This window comes from Pongo pygmaeus, chromosome 1 (genome assembly GCF_028885625.2).
Source record: "Pongo pygmaeus isolate AG05252 chromosome 1, NHGRI_mPonPyg2-v2.0_pri, whole genome shotgun sequence".
Classification (NCBI taxonomy): domain Eukaryota; kingdom Metazoa; phylum Chordata; class Mammalia; order Primates; family Hominidae; genus Pongo; species Pongo pygmaeus.
The window spans coordinates 113,951,516-113,973,084 of record NC_072373.2 but is presented as its reverse complement, the minus strand read 5'-3'; the positions used below and the strand labels follow the sequence as shown (position 1 = coordinate 113,973,084).

The following is a 21,569-nucleotide window of genomic DNA, read 5'->3' as shown; positions in this document are numbered from 1 at the left end:
CAGCCTGTTCCTGGTCCCTTCCAGTCAGACCCCTTTCCCACTTTCTCTGATGACTCTTTTGGCTTCTGGAATAGGCTCCTGAACATTGAGTTCCCAGCCTCCAGCTTCCTAAAAACTTATCTTAGCATTTTCTCTCCTTTCTTCCCCTCTCTCAGGGTTGTGCATACTGGATATTTAGTATCACAGATTTTAGTAACTAGGTGTGGTTGATGGCACCAGTTGGAAACCCTGACCAGAAATGCTTGGAATAATATCATCTGTCTTACAAAGAAGAACCAAACCAAGTTGTTGGGGGTGAAATATTCAAAGAAGTAGAAAAACATGTCAAAATAGGTTCTGAAAGCACTGCACAAAATAAGTGTACACAATTAAATGTATAAACTTTATAGTGTATGAATTCTATACACAGTTACACTCTGAAGTCAGATTTTGAATGTCCAAGTTCACGTATTGATAGTACAGCTACAATGACAAGGTGTAAAGGCTTTACATCAAGTTCTTTCTGAAGATCTTGAGATTCAAATAATATTTATTCAGAGAAAAAGTTCATCATATAAAGGTTTGCCTGTGAATCTGCATTCCACAAAAAGGTTGTTATTTTTAAAAAGTGACTCCAATAACATTCAAACCTGTATAACTCCTTCTCTTTATAGCTTTTGGTGAAGAAATGGGTTCAGGAGACCTCTCCCTGCCCTTTCATCCTAAAGTGGGTTAACTGGGCAAGAATTTTACAAAGAGTTTATCAGCTAAAAACTAGATTTAAAACTATGCTATGAATTATACTTATTTTGAAAATATTTTGAGGGATCATTATTGGCTTCAAAAAAGGCTAGATCTTGCTAAACACCTACCTGAATGTACTTAATTGAAAATTGCAAGGACTACGTGAAATATATAATGTACTAACAAAGTTTATAAATTTAAAAACAAAAATTCAACCTTAAAAAGAGGTTAAAATGATTCACTAGCAATTTTATTAAATTTTAAGAATGATTATTAAGACCAGTAGAGCAATATCTGTGTATTCCTAAGGAAAAGCTTCATTATTATTTTGAAATATTGATGATATACAAAATTTAATTAAGATCTGTAATCCTTTCAAATTCATTCAAATTATTATAAGGAATATGAGCATTACATTTGTCAATGAAAACAAAAGCGATAGCTGTCAGATTGAACTAAGTGCCCTTGAAGGACACTTTAGAGACGGAATTATCTGAATTATGTCCAATGGCAAAAAAAGAAAGCTCATCAGTCAAAGAAAGAGCAGGCCAGACATAGTGGCTCATGCCTGTAATCCCAGCACTTTGGGAGGCCGAGGAGGGTGGATCATCTGAGGTCAGGAGTTCCAGACCAGCCTGGCCAACATGGTGAAACTCCATCCCTACTAAAAATACAAAAAATTAGCCAGGCATAGTGGCAGGCACCTGTAATCCCAGCTACTCAGGAGGCTGAGGCAGGAGAGTTGCTTGAACCCGGGAGGCAGTGGTTGCAGTGAGCCGAGATTGCACCATTGCACTCCAGCCTGGGCAACAAGAGTGAAACTCCATCCCGAAAAAAAAAAAAATAGAAAAAGCAATGGATATTGTCCTCCCATTTGTCACTATCCACATGTACAAGTGAAGTCTCTTGTCCATGGTGACCATCAAGAATTTGAAGAGATCATCATTTAAAATCTTGATCAGGAATTTCATGTTGCTATTTTAAGCATAAAACCTAATATCAAAAAGCTATATCCTGGGCTGGGCACAGTGGCTCATGCCTGTAATCCAAGCACTTTGGGAGGTTGAGGCGGGTGGATCATTTGAGGTCAGGAGTTCAAGACCAGCCTGACCAACATGGTGAAACCCCGTCTCTACTAAAAACACTAAAATTAGCCAGGAGTGGTGGCGGGCACCTGTAATCCCAGCTACTCAGGAGGCTAAGGCAGGAGATTCACTTGAACCCAGGAGGCAGAGGTTGCAGTGAGCCAAGATCATGCCACTGCACTCCAGCCTGGGCAACAGCAAAACTAGGTCTCAAAAAAAAGCTATATTCTTGAGGCAAGCATAAGATTCTCATTCAAAATTTTTTTTTAAATTGGAGTTTTTTTACAATGCAATATGTAATATATTTCATATTACCTTGTACACCATACTAGCCATGTGATAATGGGCAAGTTAATTGCACCTTTCTGTTCCATCCTTTCATCATCATTAACATGCAGATAATAATGATAATCACCTCACAGGCTTGTTGTGAGAATGAAATTAAGGCATCCATATAAGCTCCTAGCATAGGCCCTAGCATATGAAATGTGTTAATTAAATAGTATTATTATGATGATTCATCTAGGCAGGGGAAGACGCCAGGGGTACTGAAAGGTGTGCTCTTTATCCTAACTTTGTTTTGCTTCCCTCTTATCTGCCATCCTGAGCTACATGGATGAAGAGGATAGAGGAACATAAAGATGGAAACAAATTGAGACAGAGGAACTGAAAAGGAAGGGGAAGGAGAAGCACCCCAGAGTAGTCAGCACTGATATGGAAATGTACAAACTAAAATAAAATTGCCTAAAGAAGAACTGGGGCAAATCTCCCCGGTTAGCCACCTCCCTCTAGCACATTCATTTTAAGCACTGTAAATGGAGGTTTTAATTAAGCAAATGAAAAGAGGGTTAAGTTGGGGCATGGGAGACAGAAAATGAATGGGTTGTTGATGAGGTGACTAAGGATGCTAGTGGGAAGACTGGTTAAAGAAATGGGTTTGCAGACAATTTCAGAATATTTTGGGGTTCTCAGAAATAGTCATAAGCAGCCCATATTTGTACTTCCTACGTGTATGAATGCTACCAGAGTTATAATCACCCGCTCTAATGCTGTTCCTCTCTCCAAGGCTGAGATACCAGAAAAAAGCCTACCTCATTGGGGCCATGCTGCCAAAGCAGTTTTAAATATGTACAGTACTCAGGTGCTTACTCCTCCTGGCCCCTTCTGCCTGCTCTTGCTGACTCACCCCCACCACCCTCTCATCCCTATACGGGCTGTAGTGATGTTATCATAGGTCCTGTGTCCACCCAAATCCTGGTCACAAAGCTTTCAAAGGGAATATGCCCAAGGGTGTGGCTGCACTATGACAGGCAGCCTTGGTGGTCAGCTGTGGGCTTGGCCAGCGATTTTTCACATTCTGTAGCCACTGCTAAGCCCATCCCTACCCCAATTTTCCACTCATGCTTTCCAATTGACTGCAAAGCTCTCCAGCTGGTGACCATAGGAGCTACCAATGCCAGGGAGACAGCCCATTGCTTCTCCCATTGTAGGGGAGAATCCGACTGGGAGGTGGGTAGGCAGGAAAAGTGGAAAAGAGCTTTTCTCTTTTTTGTAGAACACTCAGCTTGCTTTAAAGCCAGAGAACCTGGCCCCTCCTTAACATTCTTTCAGGTTTCCTGACTGTTTTGTACAGTTTTTGCACATGTACTCCACTGTGTTAGGCTCAGGAAGAATTCTAACTTCTATTCTACCCAGCAAAAGAGGTGCTGAAGACCCATCCTCTTTTGGGGTAACCTGACATACCTTGTTTGGAATCTAGCTTTTAGACTGATCGGCTGGGGTTGGCAGACAACTTACATTCTGAGTCCCCACTCTTGAAAAAGCCAATGAGTTTGATGTAGTCCTCAATGCGTTCGAAGGCTTGGACTTCCAGTTTGCTGCTGATGATCTCCACTGGGTCTTCAATTAGCTGAAATGCCACACATACATACACACATGTTCAAACAAGAGATTTCCTTCTTCACTGGGGAAACAGAGTGCGTTGGAGGGAAGTTGTAGCGGACTTTGTGGTTGGTGCCTCAAGTATCTATTCCATTCTCCCCACAATCCCCCAGTGAGCATACCAGCAGTACCTTCTGAGGAATAGACCTTAACTTAAAGAGTGAGATGATTGGTGGGGGCAACCTATTCCTTTTGCCAGTTTTAAAAAACATTCATTTTTAATTGTAGATTAACAAATTATAGTTGTATGTATTTATTGGATGTAAAGTGTTGCTATGATCTATAAATACGTGAAATCATTAAATCAAGCTAATTAACCGATCCATCACCTCAAATACTCATCATTTTTTGTGGTGAGAACATTTGAAATTTACTCTTTTAGTGATTTGGAAATATGTAATACATATTATTCACTATTTCACCATGCTGTACAATATATCTCAAAGAACAAAATCTTATTCCTCCTGTCTAATTGAGGCTTTGCACCTTTTGATCATTATCTCTCCATTCCCACCACCCCCACTCCCATCCAGCCTCTGGTAACTACTCTCTGCTTCTTTGAGTTCTCGTGTTCTAGATTCCACATACAATAAGTGAGAACATGTGGTGTTAGTCTTTCTGTGCCTAGCTTATTTCACTTAGCATAATGTTCTCCAATTCCATCTGTATAGTTGCAAATGATAGTTCTTTCTTTTTTTTTTTTTTTAAAGCTGAATAGTATTCCCTTGTGTATATAGCACATTTTCTTTTTGTTTGTTTTTTGTTTTTTGTGAGATGGAGTCTTGCTCTCTTGCCCAGGCTGGAGTGCAGTGGCGTGATCTAGGCTCACTGCAAGCTCTGCCTCCCAGGTTCACGCCATTCTCCTGCCTCAGCCTCCTGAGTAGCTGGGACTATAGGCGCCCACCACCATGCTTGGTTAATTTTTTGATTTTTGTGTTTTTAGTAGAGATGGGGTTTCACCGTGTCAGCCAGGATGGTCTCCATCTCCTGACCTCGTGATCCACCCACCTCAGCCTCCCAAAGTGTTGGGATTACAGGCTTGAGCCACCGCACCCCGCCATATACCACATTTTCTTTATCCAGTCATCTGCTGATGGACATTTAGGTGGATTTCATAACTTCCCCTGCCAGTTATTGATTCAGGAATGGGCAAGTAACTGGCCCAATAAGGACAGATTTGCTGAAGGCTTTGGGAAAAGTTCTTTACTCTTAAAAGGGCAATGGGAAGCCAAATTTATTTTTCTATCATGAAATATGAATGAGGAAATGTAATGTATTCATTCCTACTGCTGGCCATCTTATAGCTAACTTGAGAATAGTCAGCTTGAGGACACAAGCAACATACTGAAAACACAGTTATCTGTGATTTACAGAGAAAAATGGTGCCAGTGTCTGGATTCGATCAAGTCTAAAGTCTCCTCTAACTGGAGCCTTCTACTTAGGTAAGTCAATCACATTGTTTATTGTTTGAAGCAGTTAGTCTTATTTCCAAAAGCCTCCTCCTAGCTGATTAAGCTGGGGCAGCACCATGCTGTCCCAGAGTTGTTCTGTCACCCCTCTCAACTTTTTTAGGGCTGGTGGGTGTGAGTCAATGAGATGGCCAAGCACAGTGGGTCACTTTTTTGGTAAAAGGTAGCTTCCAACTCACTTCTGACCTTCCCTCTGGTTTTTGACACTGTAGAGAAAGAACGATAGACCACTGGGTACTGGCTGGTAGATAAAGAATCATCGGCATGGATGCTCAATGCTAGGTTCTTTATCTGTGCAAGAATATGTGTTCAAAGCATTGAACTTCACAGTGGTTACTGAAAGTGTGAGTTTATCTATGGATGAAATATTTTTATAAAGTTTGTTCCTATGTTTGTCTAAGCATATGGATATGAGGGTGTGCTATGTCCATGGCTGAAAAAGTGTGATATTGGGGGGCTGTTTAGCTCTGCCACTTCTCTATGTTGCTCTGAGGGTAGCTAACTCAGGGTGACCTGACTGATTGGTGCTCCCATCCCTCCTCTCTCTTCAGGTGGCTAGTTAGCTCCCTCTCTCCCCACATTCCCCAGCTCCTCTTCAGCAGCAGTGGAGCAAAGCCAAGGAGATTTCAATAGATGTCTATGTATAACTAGTAACAGAATTAGCATATTACTACTACATGGCCCCCAACAGTTTCTAGGGTGACTTAAAGATCACCTTCCCAGTAGAGTAGACAGTGCAATAATATAGGTGTTCCTTAGTTTTTTGTAAATCCTGAAAAACCTGTCACAGATGAGGCCAGGTTCTCCAGTTTGTCAGTTCTTTGGGGTTCTATCTCTCCCTATATTTGAGCAGAGGCAGCTCCATGCAGGGTCACTGTGTATAAACGCTTACATCCAAGAGGAACTCCACCAAAACATCAGCTGCAAACTCGCCATCAAACTCTATTGTGCGATCACCCTTAAGAATATACAGGCTTCCTTCTTCATCAAAACCTGTAAGAAACAAAGAGGCCCACAGAGAAGGTCATCCTGACGTAGGAAGAGCGATTGCATTGGCTGAGGTCTGACTCGGTTTCTGGGTGACAGTGGGGTCAGGATTAGTGGAACTAGCATTAACCCAAGAAGCAGTTGCCTTGAAATAACACTTTTGAGGAGCTCCTGAAGTGGACATTTAATTGGAAATAGTCAAGAACAATTCCAGCTGGATTTTGACTTAAAAGAAAAGTCTATTCTCCACCCCACCACTGCTTTAGTTTTCCAAAAATACAGCTCACCCCATGTCATTCTCCTTATCAAAGAATTGTAATGGCCACTGTCCACCTGACTCCTTAGCCTTGTGTTAAAGTCCCTCTAAAATCTGTTTCCAAATCTATCCCTCTTGTTCTCCCTTGGGTAGACCTGTACTCCTTTGAGAACTGCTCTCTTGTCCCTTGTGGGACTCCCTTTGCTTCCTGCCCACATGCTTATATGAAAAGGTGAGTAAAGGAAAAGTCACTGAGCATTATTCTCTAGACTTAGTTTTTCTTGTTCCCCCAGCCTGGAATGACCTCCATCTTGGTTAGCTTTTTCAGGTCTCAGCTTAGGATTCATTTTTCTTAAGAATGGTCACTTCAGTCTCACTGAACTCATGCCATTATTGATCTTTCTTCAGCTCAATTTTCAGGTCTTCACTATCACAGTGAGTTCTCTGAGAGTAGGCTCATTGTCTTCTTGGTATCCCAGCGCCTTGTACAGAGCCTGTGTACGTCAGCAACCCATTAACATATGTGGCCAGGATGGACAGCTTGCTCTCCTGTTCCAGTTGAATCCCACACATCTTCTTTATCCAGTTGGCTGGTAGATGTTGCAAGGACAGACTCAGCGTCTTCTTATTTTGCTGCCCTTTAGCACCCTTGATCTGATGTTGTGTACCTTAACAAATGCTTGCTGGAAAAATGCATTTTCCTGCTTAGGAATGTTAAATAATCAAAACTGGCATTTAGTCCAATTGCATGGCATCCTTAATTCCTTAGATTGTTGTAAAACTCTATTAGCTGGACAAAGTTTTCTCCAGATGAACTCTTCTGCAGAACCTCCAGGGACAGGAAGACTGGACTGCCGCCTGCTGTGTCCCAAGGCATGCATGAGGTATAAGCAGTCTCTGGCACATGGGCAGGAAATAGTGGAGGCACCATTTGTAAATCAAAAGGAGCAATGTGCCAGGTATTCTTTTTGTTTGTTTGTTTTTTGAGACAAGGTTTCCCTTTGTCACCTAGGCTGGAGTGCAGGGCCATGATCATGGGCTCCTGCCTCAGCCTCCTGAATAGCTGAGACTACAAGCATGTGCTATGATGCTGGCTAATTTTTCATATATACGTATATATGAAAAATTATATATTTTTTATATATACGTATATATGAAAAATTATATATTTTTTATATATACGTATATATGAAAAATTATATATTTTTTATATATATGAAAAATTATACTATATATATGTTTATATATATTTATATATATTTATATATTTTTATATTTTTATATATATTTATATATTTATATATATTTATATATTTATATATGTATTTACATATATTTACATATATTTATATATTATATATATTTACACATATTTATATATTTATATATATTTACATATATTTACATATATTTATATACATTTATATATATTTTTATATATATATTTATATATATTTATATATATATTTTTATATATATTTATATATATATTTTTATATATATTTATATATATATAAAGCAAGCATGAGATACCGTGTCTGGCCCTGCCAGATTTTCTTGATATCAATGATGGCCAATCTCAAAAGGTGCCCTAGGGAACATTGGCCAGTGTCCTGCTGTTGGATTTTGTCTTGAGCAAAACCACAGTAAGAAGGCTACTGCAATTGTTCAGGCACAACTTGATAGAGGCCAAAATAAGGCAAATGGAAGAGGAATGAAGATGAAGGAGCAGGTTCACAAAATACCTCCACTGTCCTATAAACCCCCAGGGATCAAATAACCAGAAGGAACCTGCCCCAACTCTTCCAAACTGAGCTTGTTTCAGTGTATCAAGCCCCATCATATTCTTTGCTAGTCTATTTTTATGTATACTTGCCCAGCTTGTCCACCCAAAATTTTTAGATCACTGGGACACTAGTATTTTTTTCTGAGTAAATTTGCTGGAAATTCTCCCAAATTCAACTTCTCATTAAAACAATGGGAAGGCAGAAGAGGAACCAAGAGACTGCTGGGGAAGGAGACAGAACTCATTAAACTGTTTGGTTGGTTGGTTGGTTGGTTGGTTGGTTTTGAGATGGAGTCTCGCTCTGTCGCCCAGGCTGGAGTGCAGTGGTGCGATCTCGGCTCACTGCAAGCTCTTCCTCCCGGGTTCACGCCATTCTTCTGCCTCAGCTTCCCGAGTAGCTGAGACTACAGGCGCCCACCACCATGCCCGGCTAATTTTTTTGTATTTTTAGTAGAGACGGGGTTTCACCGTGTTAGCCAGGATGGTCTTGATTTCCTGACCTTGTGATCCGCCCGCCTCGGCCTCCCAAAGTGCTGGGATTACACTGTGCCCAGCCATTAAACTGTTTTTGACTCTAGGGAAAGAGTTTAACATATTTTGCTCCCATACTCAAGGGAGAAAAATATCCCTCAATATGTCTCCAGGGAAAGAGACATCCCAAGCATTCTTTATATTTATTTATTTATTTATTTATTTATTTATTTATTTATTTATTCAGAGACTGAATCTCACTTTGTTGCCCAGGCTGGAGTGCAGTGGCACAATCATGCAGGCAGAAGTCACGGCAATCTTGACCTCCCTGGCTCAAGCCATTCTCTCATCCCAGCCTCCCAAGTAGCTGGCACTACAGGCACATGCCACCATGCCCAGCCAATTTTTAAATTTTTTGTAGAGATGAGGTTTTGCTATGTTGCCCAAGCTGGTCTCAAACTCCTGGGCCCAAGCAATCCTCTGCCCTTGGCCTCCCAAAGTGCCCAGACATTCTTAATAACTCATTATCATTGTATAGTCCTTAATAGTTTCCTATAATTAAAATCTTTTTTTTAAAAAAAGGCTAGTCTTCTTGAAAATAAAATAGAAAACAGTTGTCTGCAATCTTCCAGGATAATGGACTTTTACGTACCTGAAAGTATTTATTGAGCCACCACTAATCTTTTTTTTTTTTTCTGTACTTACTACTCCAAATCCAATTAACCTTTCTTCAAAGATCCTGTTTTATAACCCGCTATTTTTTTAATAGCCATTCTTCACTGATCATGCAGAAAAAGCCAAATGGGCAGTACATGTGTGTCAGTGTTTGAAAATCAGAGGAGCGGGCCGGGAGCTGTGGCTCACGCCTGTAATCCCAGCATTTTGGGAGGCTGAGGCAGGTAGATCATTCAAGATCAGGAGTTCAACACCAGCCTGGCCAACATGGTGAAACCGTGTCTCTCCTAAAAGTACAAAAGAAATGAACTGAGCATGGTGGTGTGTGACTGTAATCTCAGCTACTCAAGAGGCTGAGGCACAAGAATCGCTTGAATCCAGGAGGCAGAGGTTGCAGTGAGCCGAAATCACACCACAGCACTCCAGCCTGGGTGACAGTGAGACCCTGTCTCAAAAAAAAAAAAAAAAAAAAAAAAAAAGAAAAGAAAAGAAAAAGAAAACCAGAGGAAATACCTATATTCTCTCTCTTTGGGATTACAGGGTTGTGAATCCTAAAGTGCACTGCACTTAAGCATGACATATCGACACTAGAGAGTACAATTTCCATGTACGGTCACTTAACCGTACCTCACCTACGTCCTCCTTCTCATCCTTGGTGACAATGCCCAACTGGGGTTTAGCCTTAAATTTAAAAAGCACTGTTACCCTGGCATTATTACTATTAATGCTGTCTTTTGTTGGTTGCTTCAGCTGCAAGGCAACGAAATAATATGTAATGAAAGAAGAGAATTTTTAACTCTCTCAGAGAGATCACCACAGTGGTGAGATAAGAGAAGCTGGACTTTTAGCTTGCTTTAAAAGCTGAAAATAAAAGCTTGACTCTTTAGCATCAGTTTCTCCAGGAAGAAACCTTCTTCATTGTACTGATACAACAATCTCTTACATGATTAATGTGAAACCATTCAATTCAGGCCTATATTTACTTTTATGAAACTCTTCTCTAACCAGAGATGAAGGTATGCAGGATCATTTTATATATTTTAAAAGATAGTCCGCTTATGCAAGAATAATTGCAACTGTACTTTTCCTTTTGCAAGACACATTCATTTCTTTCCCACATACAGTATCTCAAAAATCACACTTACCCAGTTTCTTGGCAAGCTTGGCTTCTTTCTTGGCATCCACCATCACAAAGCCTATAGCTTTATGTTCAAGGACCTGGGCCACAAGCTGAAGAAACAAATGGAAAGATGAGTGTGCTAAGGGCAGAAAGATGGTAGAAAATATTACAGGATTACTATCCTCATGTATCAATGGAAGGGTTTCCTCTCTGCTTTCTGTTACTATGTGACCAAGTTGAGCAGCAGCAAAGGAAATGTATTCTTGTCCCCTCAGGAGAAGGAGGATTCAGGAGAATGCTGAGAATCAAGGAGGGAAAATCTGAGGAGCGGACCTAAGACAGAAAATTTGGAAGAATATATCCACATACCAGTTTCTGCCCTTGGAGTAGATAAAACCTGGATCAGGAGAAAGAAGAAGCAGGAAGGAAGCATGGGTGCCTGACAAGGGGCCCTGAGCCCTTCTCTAGCTGCCAAATGTACCTGGGGCAGAGTGGGAACACAAGAGGACCTAAGAATAAAGGAGGCCTATGTCCTCAATATCCAAGCATTGCCCTCAATTCCCCAACTCCTGGGCTTGTGAAGTAGGAATGCCCATTGGGTGAATAGACCTGAGATGTCTTCTCAAGGTTCCCTGAAGCACACTGAGACTAGTAGAGTACTGGGGGTCAGGGGTTCGGCTCCAAAGGCCAGGAGGATGCAGCAGTGTCCTAGATGGACAGATAGCTGAAAACTTCTCTGGGTAGACACCAGCATAGATGATGACACCAAGCACAAGATTGGCATTATGTTAAGCTTCCTGCAATGCAGATATGAGCAAGTAGGAAACACTTGCTTACTTCAGGACTGAGACCTAATTCTTGCCATCTGTTTGAACAGGGACTTGAAACAGAAACAGAATGGAGATGCTACCAGACAGATCATGAAATATTACTACCACTTTTTTTAGTTAAACTTAAAAAAAAGATAATTGTAGATTAACATGCAGTTGTGAGAAATAATACAGAGATATCTTGTACATTTTATCCAGTTTCCCTCAACAGTAACATCTTGCAAAATGGAGGTACAATGTTACAAATTGGATATTGACATTGATACAGTTAAGATACAGAACATTTCCATCACAACAAGGATCCCTCTGTTGTCCTTCATGGTCACACCCACTGGTTCGTGTCCCCATCCCCTCTTTTACCCTGGGCAACCACTAATTTGTTGTCCATTCCTATAATTTTGTCATTTCAAGAATGTTATGTAAATGGAATTATATAGTATGTAACTTTTTGAGACTGACTTTTTTCACTCAGCATAATTATGTAGAGATTTGTCTAGGTTGTTGCATGTATCAATACGCTGTTGTTGTTTTTTTTATTGCTGAGTGGAATGTATGGTATGAATGTACCATAGTTTGTTTAATTGTTCACTCATTAAAGGATATGTGGGTTGTTCCCAGTGATTGGCTAGTATGAATACAGCTGCTATAAACTTTTGTGTATAGGTTTTTGAGTTAAATATTAGTCTTAATTTCTCTGAGATAAATGTCTAATAGTACAATTGCTGAGTTGTATGGTAGTTACATATTTAGTTTTTAAAGAAGCTGCCAAAATATTTTTCAGAGTAGCTGTATTGTTTTACCTTCCCATGAGCAAGGTCTGAATAATCCAGTTTTTCCACATCTTTGTCAGGACTTCGTAGCATAACCATTTTTCGTTTTAGTCATTTTGACAGGTATGTAGTGCTATCTCATTGTGGTTTTAATTTGCATTTTCCTAATGGCTAATAATGTTGAGCATTTTTAAATATGCTGATTTGCCATGTGTATGTTCTCTACTATGAAATGCCTGTTCACATCTTTTGCTCATTTTTCAACTGGATTGCTTTTTGGTTGTTGAATTTTGAGAGTTTTTTTAAATAGCAGTCCTTTTTCAGATATATGGTTTGCAAGCATTTTTTTTTTTTTTACTCTGTATGTGTGTTATTTCATCTTCTTTTTTTATTTGACAAATAATAATTGTACATATCCATAGGGTACACAGTGATGTTTTGATTCATATAATGTATAGTGATCAGATCAGGGTAATTAGCATACCTATCATTTCAAATATTTATCACTTTTTTGTGTTGAGAACGTTCAATATCCTAATCATTTCATCTTCTTAATAGGATCTTTCACAGAACAAAAATTTTCAATTTTGATGAAGTCCAGTTGATCACTTTTTTCATTCATGGATTGTACTTTTGATGTTAAGTCCAAGAACTCTTTGTCTAGCCTCAGATCCTGAATTCTCCTATTTTTTCCAAAAGTTTTATAGTTTTTCATTTTACATTTAAGTTCGTGGTTCACTTTGATAAAATTTAAGATAGGTTGAGGTTCCTTTTTCTTTTTTTGCCAATAGATGTCCAACTGTTCCACTATTTTTTGGTGAAAAGGCTGTCTTTCATCCATTCAATTGCTTTTGTACCTTTGTCAAAAATCAGTTGGCATATTCATGTGGGTCTATTTGTGGTTTCTCAATTCTGTTCCATTGCTCTATATGTCTGTTCCTCTGCCAACACCACATAGTCTTGATTGCAGTAGCTAGGATCAAGTATATCTGAAAGCAGGTAGACTATCTCTTTCCATTTTATTCTTTATTTTTCTAAATTGCTTTAACTATCCTAGTCCTTTAGCATTTTTGTATAAACTTCAGAATAATCTTGTTTATACACACAAAAAAATCTTACTAGAATTTTGGTAGGAATTGCATTAAATCTGTGTATAAACTTGGGGAGAGTGACATATTTACTATGTTGAGTCTTCCAATTCATGAATATGGTATGTCTCCATTTATTTGATCTTCTTTGGTTTCTTTCATCAGCATTGCATAGTTTTCAGCCTACAAGTCTTGCCCACATTTTGTTAGATTTATATCTAATCAGTTAAATTATTTCAGCTACTGTAAATTGTATTGTATTTTTAATTTTCATGTCCATGTGTTTATTGCAAGTATATAGATATACAATTAATTTGTTAATGTTAATGCTAAACTCCCTTATTAGTTCTAAGAAGTTTTTGTTTTGTAGATTCCTTGGGATTTTTCTAAGTAGACAATTTTGTCACCTGCAAATAATTTCTTCCTTTTTCTGCATGCCATTTTATTTCTTTATGTTTTCTTACTGCACTGGTGAGAACTTCTAGCACTATTTTGAATAAGAGTGGTAAGAATGTCTTGTTTTCTTAAATTTTTTATTTCCCATTCTTAGAGATTTGTTCATTTTTCCTTTCAGTTCTATCAGTTTTTGCTTTTCGTATTTTGCAGTTCTATTGTTTGGTCCAGACACATTTAGGATTTATTGTCTTCTTGATGCTTTGACCCTGGGTCTGTTTGGCTCTACAACTCATACTATAAATCCCTCTACTTTCTTTTCTGTTTGTTTCTTTCATATCTTCTTCATGTTTATGTCTTCCTTTCATTGTTCCTAGAATCTGTGTCTTCTCCTTCAGAGTTCCTCTTCTGAACATCTTGAGGTTTTTCTTTGCATATTTATTCTTCCCTCCCAGACCTTTTCATCTGTTCCCAGCCTCTTTCTTTCTCTCTGGCTTCTAACCATTTCCCTTCCTCAAAGAGCAAGGATTGTGAGCAGAAGCACCAAGAGCAGCTCCGAGGAGTACCTCTGGTGGTTGGGGACTGGGGGGTGGGAGTGGAATGGCAGGTAACAAATAAGCCTACCCCCACCCCCACCCCCACCCCTCATTCAGCTTTCTCTTATTTCTTTTATTTTGGCTGCAACTAGGCAACACTTAGGATGAAAGGCATCATCAGTGTTTATGTATGACTCATCTTGAGATTTTCTGCAGTGCCTAAACAGACCAACCTTTCTGCAAGTCACTTGGCTTCACTCCACTGCATTTAATCAGTTAGACAAGGCTATTTTTTAATGACTTTTCTGGTTTCCAACATAAGCCCCTGTGTTCTATTTAGTGCTGTCAAAATCTTAAGTTGAATGTTCCCTTGTATATCATTCAGAGTCAGTAATGATAGGACCTAATGGCTTTGTGGTATAGTAAGTTTCCTTACTCCTAGTACGTGAGCCTCTGACAGTGGTTCTTAAACTTCAGTGTGCATAAGAATCACCCAGGGACTAAAGTGGGGCTTCCTGGGCCTCAGCACAATACAGTAGAAAATAGACCTGGGTGGGGCTCAGGAATCTACATTTTTATAAACCACACTACCACACCCCATTATTCTAACACAGCAGATCTCAAACCACACTCTGAAAAACACTGCTATAAATGGTTGTTAGCACATCCAAAGTGATATGACACAGTGCTCTTCTAACTGCTGGGCTCTTTAAGCCCCTCTGTCTACCTTTTGCATAGGAGAGATGTATTAATAATAGTAAGAATAACCAATGACATAAAATAAGAAATTAACTCTGAGAATTAAACAGAGAACTTAACTCTGATCTCTCCTAGGTATGCACTACCATGTTTTATTTGGTTTTAGGTAGATCCAAATGTGTGCCTCTCATAGGCATGTAAAGCATGGCCTTCTGGTTATCTTATGGACATTTATATGTGATTTTTGAAGATTTATGAGTGGGAGGTGCTATCTCAAATGAACTCGATTCTTTTTTCCTGATTCCCTGGTTAACTAAATACAGCCAATCACTGTTCTGTGCCATAGATGGAGAGACAGAGCAGGCAATAACACATGGGCCAGGATCCCATGCCTAGCTGAGAATTTCGCACCTCCTTTTTGGCTCCCTTCGTCAAAATCCCTCCAGAATTCCCATCACTCTTGCCTCCCGCGCTGATAAGACCCAAAGCCTGCCCACTTGAGTTCTGTGATCACTGCCATCAGTCCTAGCAAGTCTCCTTCATGGGAGCCAAGGGTGCCAGGTAGGTGACTCCTGACATGGCAGCCAGGAGCCTCTGCTAGGCCAGTGGGGCAGGCAGGAGTCTGTCTACCTCTCACATTTGGCTTGGCCTTGCCTCCACCTTTGCTTTGGCCCTAAATCTCCAGCTCACATGTTCCCTTCTCTCCTGCAGCCTAGTCTCACTGCATTCTTGGGTCGCTACCAGTCCTGGCCACCGTTGGCTCAGAGCCCAGCTCCAGGTTCATCTTTCACCCCATTCTCCTCTCTGGAACTCCAAAAGCCCTTCACAAGGGCACAGTACTCTGGCACTTATTGTGTAATCATTAGAGTTGTGTATAGTCTCTACATTGTGACTCTTTCCTCCGTAAGAAGGATCCTGTTTTGTGCTTCTTTTGTATCTTGCAGTTTCTTGGAGACACTCAGCATGCTTGTGGATGAATGGGTGGATTGGTCCAAATACTTCACAAGTTCAGGGCCTTGTGAGCCAAGGAGTTAGAAGCAATTGTCATCAAATACAGTGACAAAGAGTTACATACGTGAGAATAAAAGGTAGAGTCAATATATCTCCTAAATTCCCAGAAAACTAGTACAGACTTTTCAGATAGGATTGCAATTTTCTCCTGTTGACGTACAACTGTTTCTCTGCTGGTTTTGTTTGTTTGGTTAGTTACCTCTCAGATAGTCCATCCTAGCGAATGGGGTTGTCTCTTATCGGTTGGTTATATGCAGCCTCTGGACATTGGTCAGTGCTCATTCTTTCTAGAAACATTAGGATTTGCTTTAACCATTGCTGATTCTTTTGAGTACAAAAAAATGTTTTTAAAAAGTTCTTTTAAGGTCCTTAAGGTTTTGTTTTGTTTTGTTTTGGGACCCGGTCTCACTCCTTTGCCCAGGCTGCAGTGCAGTGGCACAATCACGGCTCACTGAAGCCTTGACCTCCCAGGTTCAAGCAATCCTCCCACCTCAGCCCCCTGAGTAGCTGGGACTACAGGCCTGCACCACCACACTTGGCTAATTTTCTAAGTTTTGTCAAGACAGGGTCTTGCTTTGTTGCCAGGGCTAGTCTTGAGCTCCTGGGCTCAAGTAATCCTCCCACTTTGGCCTCCCAAAATGTTGGGATTACAGGCATGAGCCACCATGCCCAGCCTAAAAAGTTCTATTTAAATAATATGCATAATTCAATAGGAAAGAAGTGGATATTTATAATATAGCTTTACTCTTGTTAAAAGATTGTATCCTGTAGGTATTTATCGCACCACTGTTACCCCTGTAATGACAGGGTGGATCCAAGTAGATCTCATCTTCGAATGAATAAATGACTCATGGATACTATGTCCCAGTTGTTAAGTGCACAGGGCTTGGAATCAGAGACCTGGATTTTTGACTTGTCCACAAGCCTGTGCTGTGACTCCAGTGTAAAAAGTGGACAATACCAATATCTATTCAATGGGACTGTTTTAATGATTAACAGAAATAATGCATGTAAAGTGCTTGGCACAGTTCTTGGCATGCAGTAAGTGCTTAGTAAACATTAGATTTTTCTTCTTAATATTATGACAGCTGGCTAGGGTTCTGGATCTTGTGCCAGTTCAAAAATGCCATAGTGTAAAGTATTGTAATGGAAAGAGAACGATTATTAATTGAGAACCTACTGTGTTAACAAAAATGTGTAAGACACATGTCAGCTCCAAGGACCTTGTGATTTAATAAGGTAGGAAATTCATTAAAAAAATAGCTCTAGGGCCGGGCGCGGTGGTTCACGCCTGTAATCCCAGCACTTTGGGAGGCCGAGGCAGGCGGATCATGAGGTCAGGAGATCGAGACCATCCTGGCTAACACGGTGAAACCCCGTCTCTGCTAAAAATATACAAAAAAATTAGCCGGGCCTGGTGGCAGGAGCCTGTAGTCCCAGCTACTCGGGAGGCTGAGGTAGGAGAATGGTGTGAACCCAGGAGGTGGAGCTTGCAGTGAGCCGAGATCACGCCACTGCACTCCAGCCTGGGCAATAGAGTGAGATTCCATCTTAAAAAAAAAAAAAAAAAAAATAGCTCTAGGTGCCACAGGAGTAGGACAAAAAAATAAGAGCTATGGAGACTTAGAGAGTTTGTGGGCTGGGAGGTGAAATCCTGCAGAGCCCAGTGGGCTGTGATGAACACTGTGGATTAAATTTCCATGCTCTCAGGATGAACCTAAATCCCTAACATGGCTAAGAATGTCCTGCACTCTTTGTCCCACCTGTCTTTCCAGCCTCATCTGGGGTCACTCTATTTCTTACTTAATACAATTGTCTTCAGCTCCTCAAAACTTCAAGCTTATTCCTGGCTCAGGTGTTTGCACAGGATCACCTCCTTCAGCTGTGCTCTCAAGCCCTAGGCCAGTTGAAGCTTCAGCTTCTTGCAGGGACGCCTTGTTCTAATTCACACAAAGGCACCAACACTTGCTCTGCTTCTACACACACCCCTCACTCCAAATAGAATTCCTTTTCCCCGACTGTTTGCTCGTTTCTACTTTCCTTGAAGTCTACATTTAAACGTCAGTTCCTCAAAAGGCATTCCCTGACTCCCAATCTCAACTTTTCCCTTTTTACCCTTGATCATAGCACCCCGTGCTTTTCCTTCGCAACCATTTCACAGTTGCAAGTGCACATTAATTTATATGATTCTTTGTCTAGCAATTGTCCATGTTGTAGCCTGTAAGCTCTATGTCCATGTCTGTTTTTCTCCCGTGCTATCTCTAGCACCTAGCATGATACCTAGACAGATTAGATCTCAAAAATAAAAAATAAAAAATAAATAAAAACAGTAGTTTCTTCAGTAAATGAATGAATGAAGAGGGAGGCTGTTTAGAAAAGGGGAGGCCAGCTAGACCTTGGAGGAGGAGTGTGTGGATAGGTGGAGGGGGGCTGCAAGGACATCCCAGGAGGAAGAAATGGTATAAGAAAAGGTTTGCAGGTGGGAATGTGCAGGGGTGTGCAGAACAGGCTGACCTACTTGAGCAGTGGGCTTATTTGGGGTGCTGAAAGAAGTCCTGTGTTAAAATCACATTAGAAAAAAAGTGTGAAGGACTTAACTACTAGGACTGGAAGCTCTGATTTGGGGGTTGTCTGAGTAGAAGAGTAATATGACTAAGTTGTGTTTGGCAAGAGTGGATCTGAGTGCGTACAGCAGACAGAAAGGAGAGGGGAAAGGAAAGGCCACCAGTTGGGAGGCTAATGTCCTATTCTGTGTGAGAGATGTCTCTGACCTCAGACCAAGACAGTGTCAGTGGGAGAAAAAGTGACTCATGCAGGTGGTGCTACAAGTTGAGAATCAGTCAGACCTGGTAAGTCTTCCTTGGTTTTGGAGAGAAAAGGGAGAGAGATCAAAGAAGAGGGAGGAGGCACAATAGTTTGAGGTTCTCCCATGAGGAAACGAAGTGGAGGACACACAGTGATGGCAGGAGGGCATGAAAGAACTGGGGAAGCTTCTCAGCGTGGATTCAGACCCAGAGAGTTCACAGTCACGGCAGTCCAGCCCAGACCCGGAGGTGCTGATCTAGGGCTCAGGGGAGAGGTCCCGCGTGAGAGATCAAGGCTTGAGGACAGGTGACATCTTTGGGAGATGAGTATGAGAGAAAGCCACAGGGTCAAGGGCTGGCTGTCTCAGAAGGAAGAGAAAGAAGCCTACCCTGGAGGCAGAGCGGAGCTATGGGAGAAGTGCGGGGAGAGAAAGGATCCTGGTGTTGTGACTCCAGAGTCACAAAGGAGCAGGTGGTCATATCAAACGTTGCAGGGAGTCAAGGAGGGGTAGGACCCCCATGAGGCCTCTCATCTCAGGACTGGTAAGTCACGGGTGACCTTTTAGAGAAGAGCTGAGACAGAAGCCAAAGTACTGGGAGTTAAACTGCTGGGTGGGTGGCAAGGACATGTTACAGCAGGTGTGGCTAGCTTATTCAAGGCGTCACACAGGAGCGAGAGGGGCGCCCTGTGCTGCGTGACTGCCCCTGGGGCTCCCAGAACAGCACATCCAATACCTACATAAAGACCCCACCCAATCCAGTCTCTTCATAGGACTTACCAGCTCTCACCCAGGGAAAGACAGGAAGAAAGTTACATTTGTACCATTTCCCAAGAACTGTCTTTGTAGAGGAGAAAGACTAATTTACTACACATTCAGAGGGAAGGTGGGGAGGTGGAGGGTCATAAAGAAAAAGGAGGTGGTTACTTGTTGAAGGGAGGTGGGTGGGGATTACTTTCTGCAGGGCCAAGAATCTGAAAAAAAAGTTGAGCCTCGGGGAAAATGTCACAGATCTCTGCTCCAAGTGAATGTCCCCCAGGCCAGTCATTAAAAACACCCTGGCTGTAACCCTGCTCTTTTCATGTAAGCCAAGAGCCAAACGGCTATTTGTACCCACTGTCCCTCATGCCATCCGGCAACATGTCAAGCAATTCAACAACTGTGTGTCCTCCCCTGAAACCAGAGAGCTGACGTTTCACTCCGGTAATCTCCTGTCACTTTCTGCCGCCCTCAAAGTAGGCCTGAGCTATGTATAGCTGGGCAGTTGGCATGTGATGTGTTCACGAAGGAGGCTGGCTCAATGAAGGGACAGCTATTTTATGGGATTCAAGCGAGTATCGGGGGCCTCTTTAGGGCTGGAATAGGTGGCCTCTGAAAGAGCCTTCGGGAAGAGGGAGGCTGTTGATTGTTTTTATTGGCATTTTGGACTATCACATTGGTCAATGCCAAGGAAAAGACCCAAGGGAAGATGCTATGTATTTTTTCCACCCCACAATTCTGAGAGGCTATATAACAACAACAATTTAAAAAAAGCACTTACTGGGTGTTTACTATATGCCAGCTATTGCTCCAACTGCCTTATAAGAATTATCTTATTGACTCTCTACAAAACTCTTATGAGGTAGAGGCTTGCAGATGAGGAAATAGGGGCACAGAGTGGTTAACCAACTTGCCTGGGGACACACAGAGCTTAAGTGACCCAGCTAGGATTTCAACCCTGACACTCTGGCTCCAGAGCCCAAACTTTCATCCATTACATTTTGTTCCTATACCTGGGCCTCTGAGGGACCTGGGCCCAAAACCTGGCTTTGCAACTTACCAGCTGTGAGACTCTGGGCAAGTCACAACTTAACTGATCTTCAATTTCCTTATGAGATCCAATCTCACAAGAGTATCATGTATACAAGTACATAGTGAAAGTTCCCTACCAATTGACTACAGGGCAAACCCCACTACACTAAGTCAGTGGTTTTAGAACCTGGGTGCACATCAGCATTCCCTGGAGGGGCAGCCAGCAAAAAGAGATTGCTGGGCCCACCCCAGAGTTTCTGATTCAGCAGATCTGGGATGGGACCCAAGAATTTGCATTTCTGCCAGGGTCCCAGGTGCTGCTGAGGCTGCCGGTCTCGGGCCCACACATTGAGAGCTGTGGCTCTTCCAGTCTCTAACACAAAATCACAATCTTTTATTGCGTAGCATTTTGCCATGTCCAAACTGACAGAATGAGGGAAGCTGTCCCTGAAGGCCAGGTTTGTTTTGTTTTATCTAAAAATATTATTGCAATGGAATTTTTAAAGACTGAATTTGACTGACATGGGGCAAGGCAATGCCCTTTACCAATTTTTCTCAACAGAATTCTGTGCCCCAGAGCCTGTGAAAATGCAGTCTGGAAGCCCAGGCCCTGACCTCCTCTGGTAGTCCCTCCTTCCGACTCTCCTTGGGAAAAAGTTCCACACGATAGTCAGTGCTTTCTGGAGCCAGAGGGATCATCCCTTTTTAAACTAACCTTCAGTGGAGGTTGGTATACCTCATTTTAAAAAGGGGGTGGGTTGCTTCCTCTCATGGAGAGGCCTCATAAATGTAAAATAATGATTAAATGAAGAGATCCTTGACTTATTGCTTCCACAGTGCAATAAGCAGAAGAGGAACCTGTTCCTGCTTGGCTGAACTTTCTGAAATGTCTGACTAGTGTTTATTTTGATAGCATCTGCTAATGACAGCAAATGCCATGGATAACTAACTTGAGTGGAGAGTGGGAGTTTTCAATGTGCTTTCACATACACAATGATTTCAGGAGCAGCCCTTCACTGAGCACCAAGCATGTGCCCATCACTTCACACATGTTACCTGTTTTGTCTTCTTAAAACCTCTATGAGGAGGGTACTGTGGCTTAGATTTTATAAAGGAAGCACTCACCCTTGAGGAG

General features: G+C 41.4%; 1 protein-coding gene across 1 annotated transcript in view; it reads right to left on the bottom strand.

Annotated features, from left to right (window-relative positions):
* CASQ2 (calsequestrin 2) overlaps positions 1–21,569 on the bottom strand; it is a 68,891-nt gene that overhangs the window by 34,413 nt on the left and 12,909 nt on the right. Inside the window, exons 2-4 of the mRNA XM_054442276.1 lie at positions 10,539–10,623; positions 6,111–6,211; positions 3,606–3,717 (exon numbers count right to left, since the gene is read on the bottom strand). Coding sequence (XP_054298251.1) covers positions 3,606–3,717; positions 6,111–6,211; positions 10,539–10,623 — 298 coding nt within the window. The remainder of the gene's footprint in view (positions 1–3,605; positions 3,718–6,110; positions 6,212–10,538; positions 10,624–21,569) is intronic.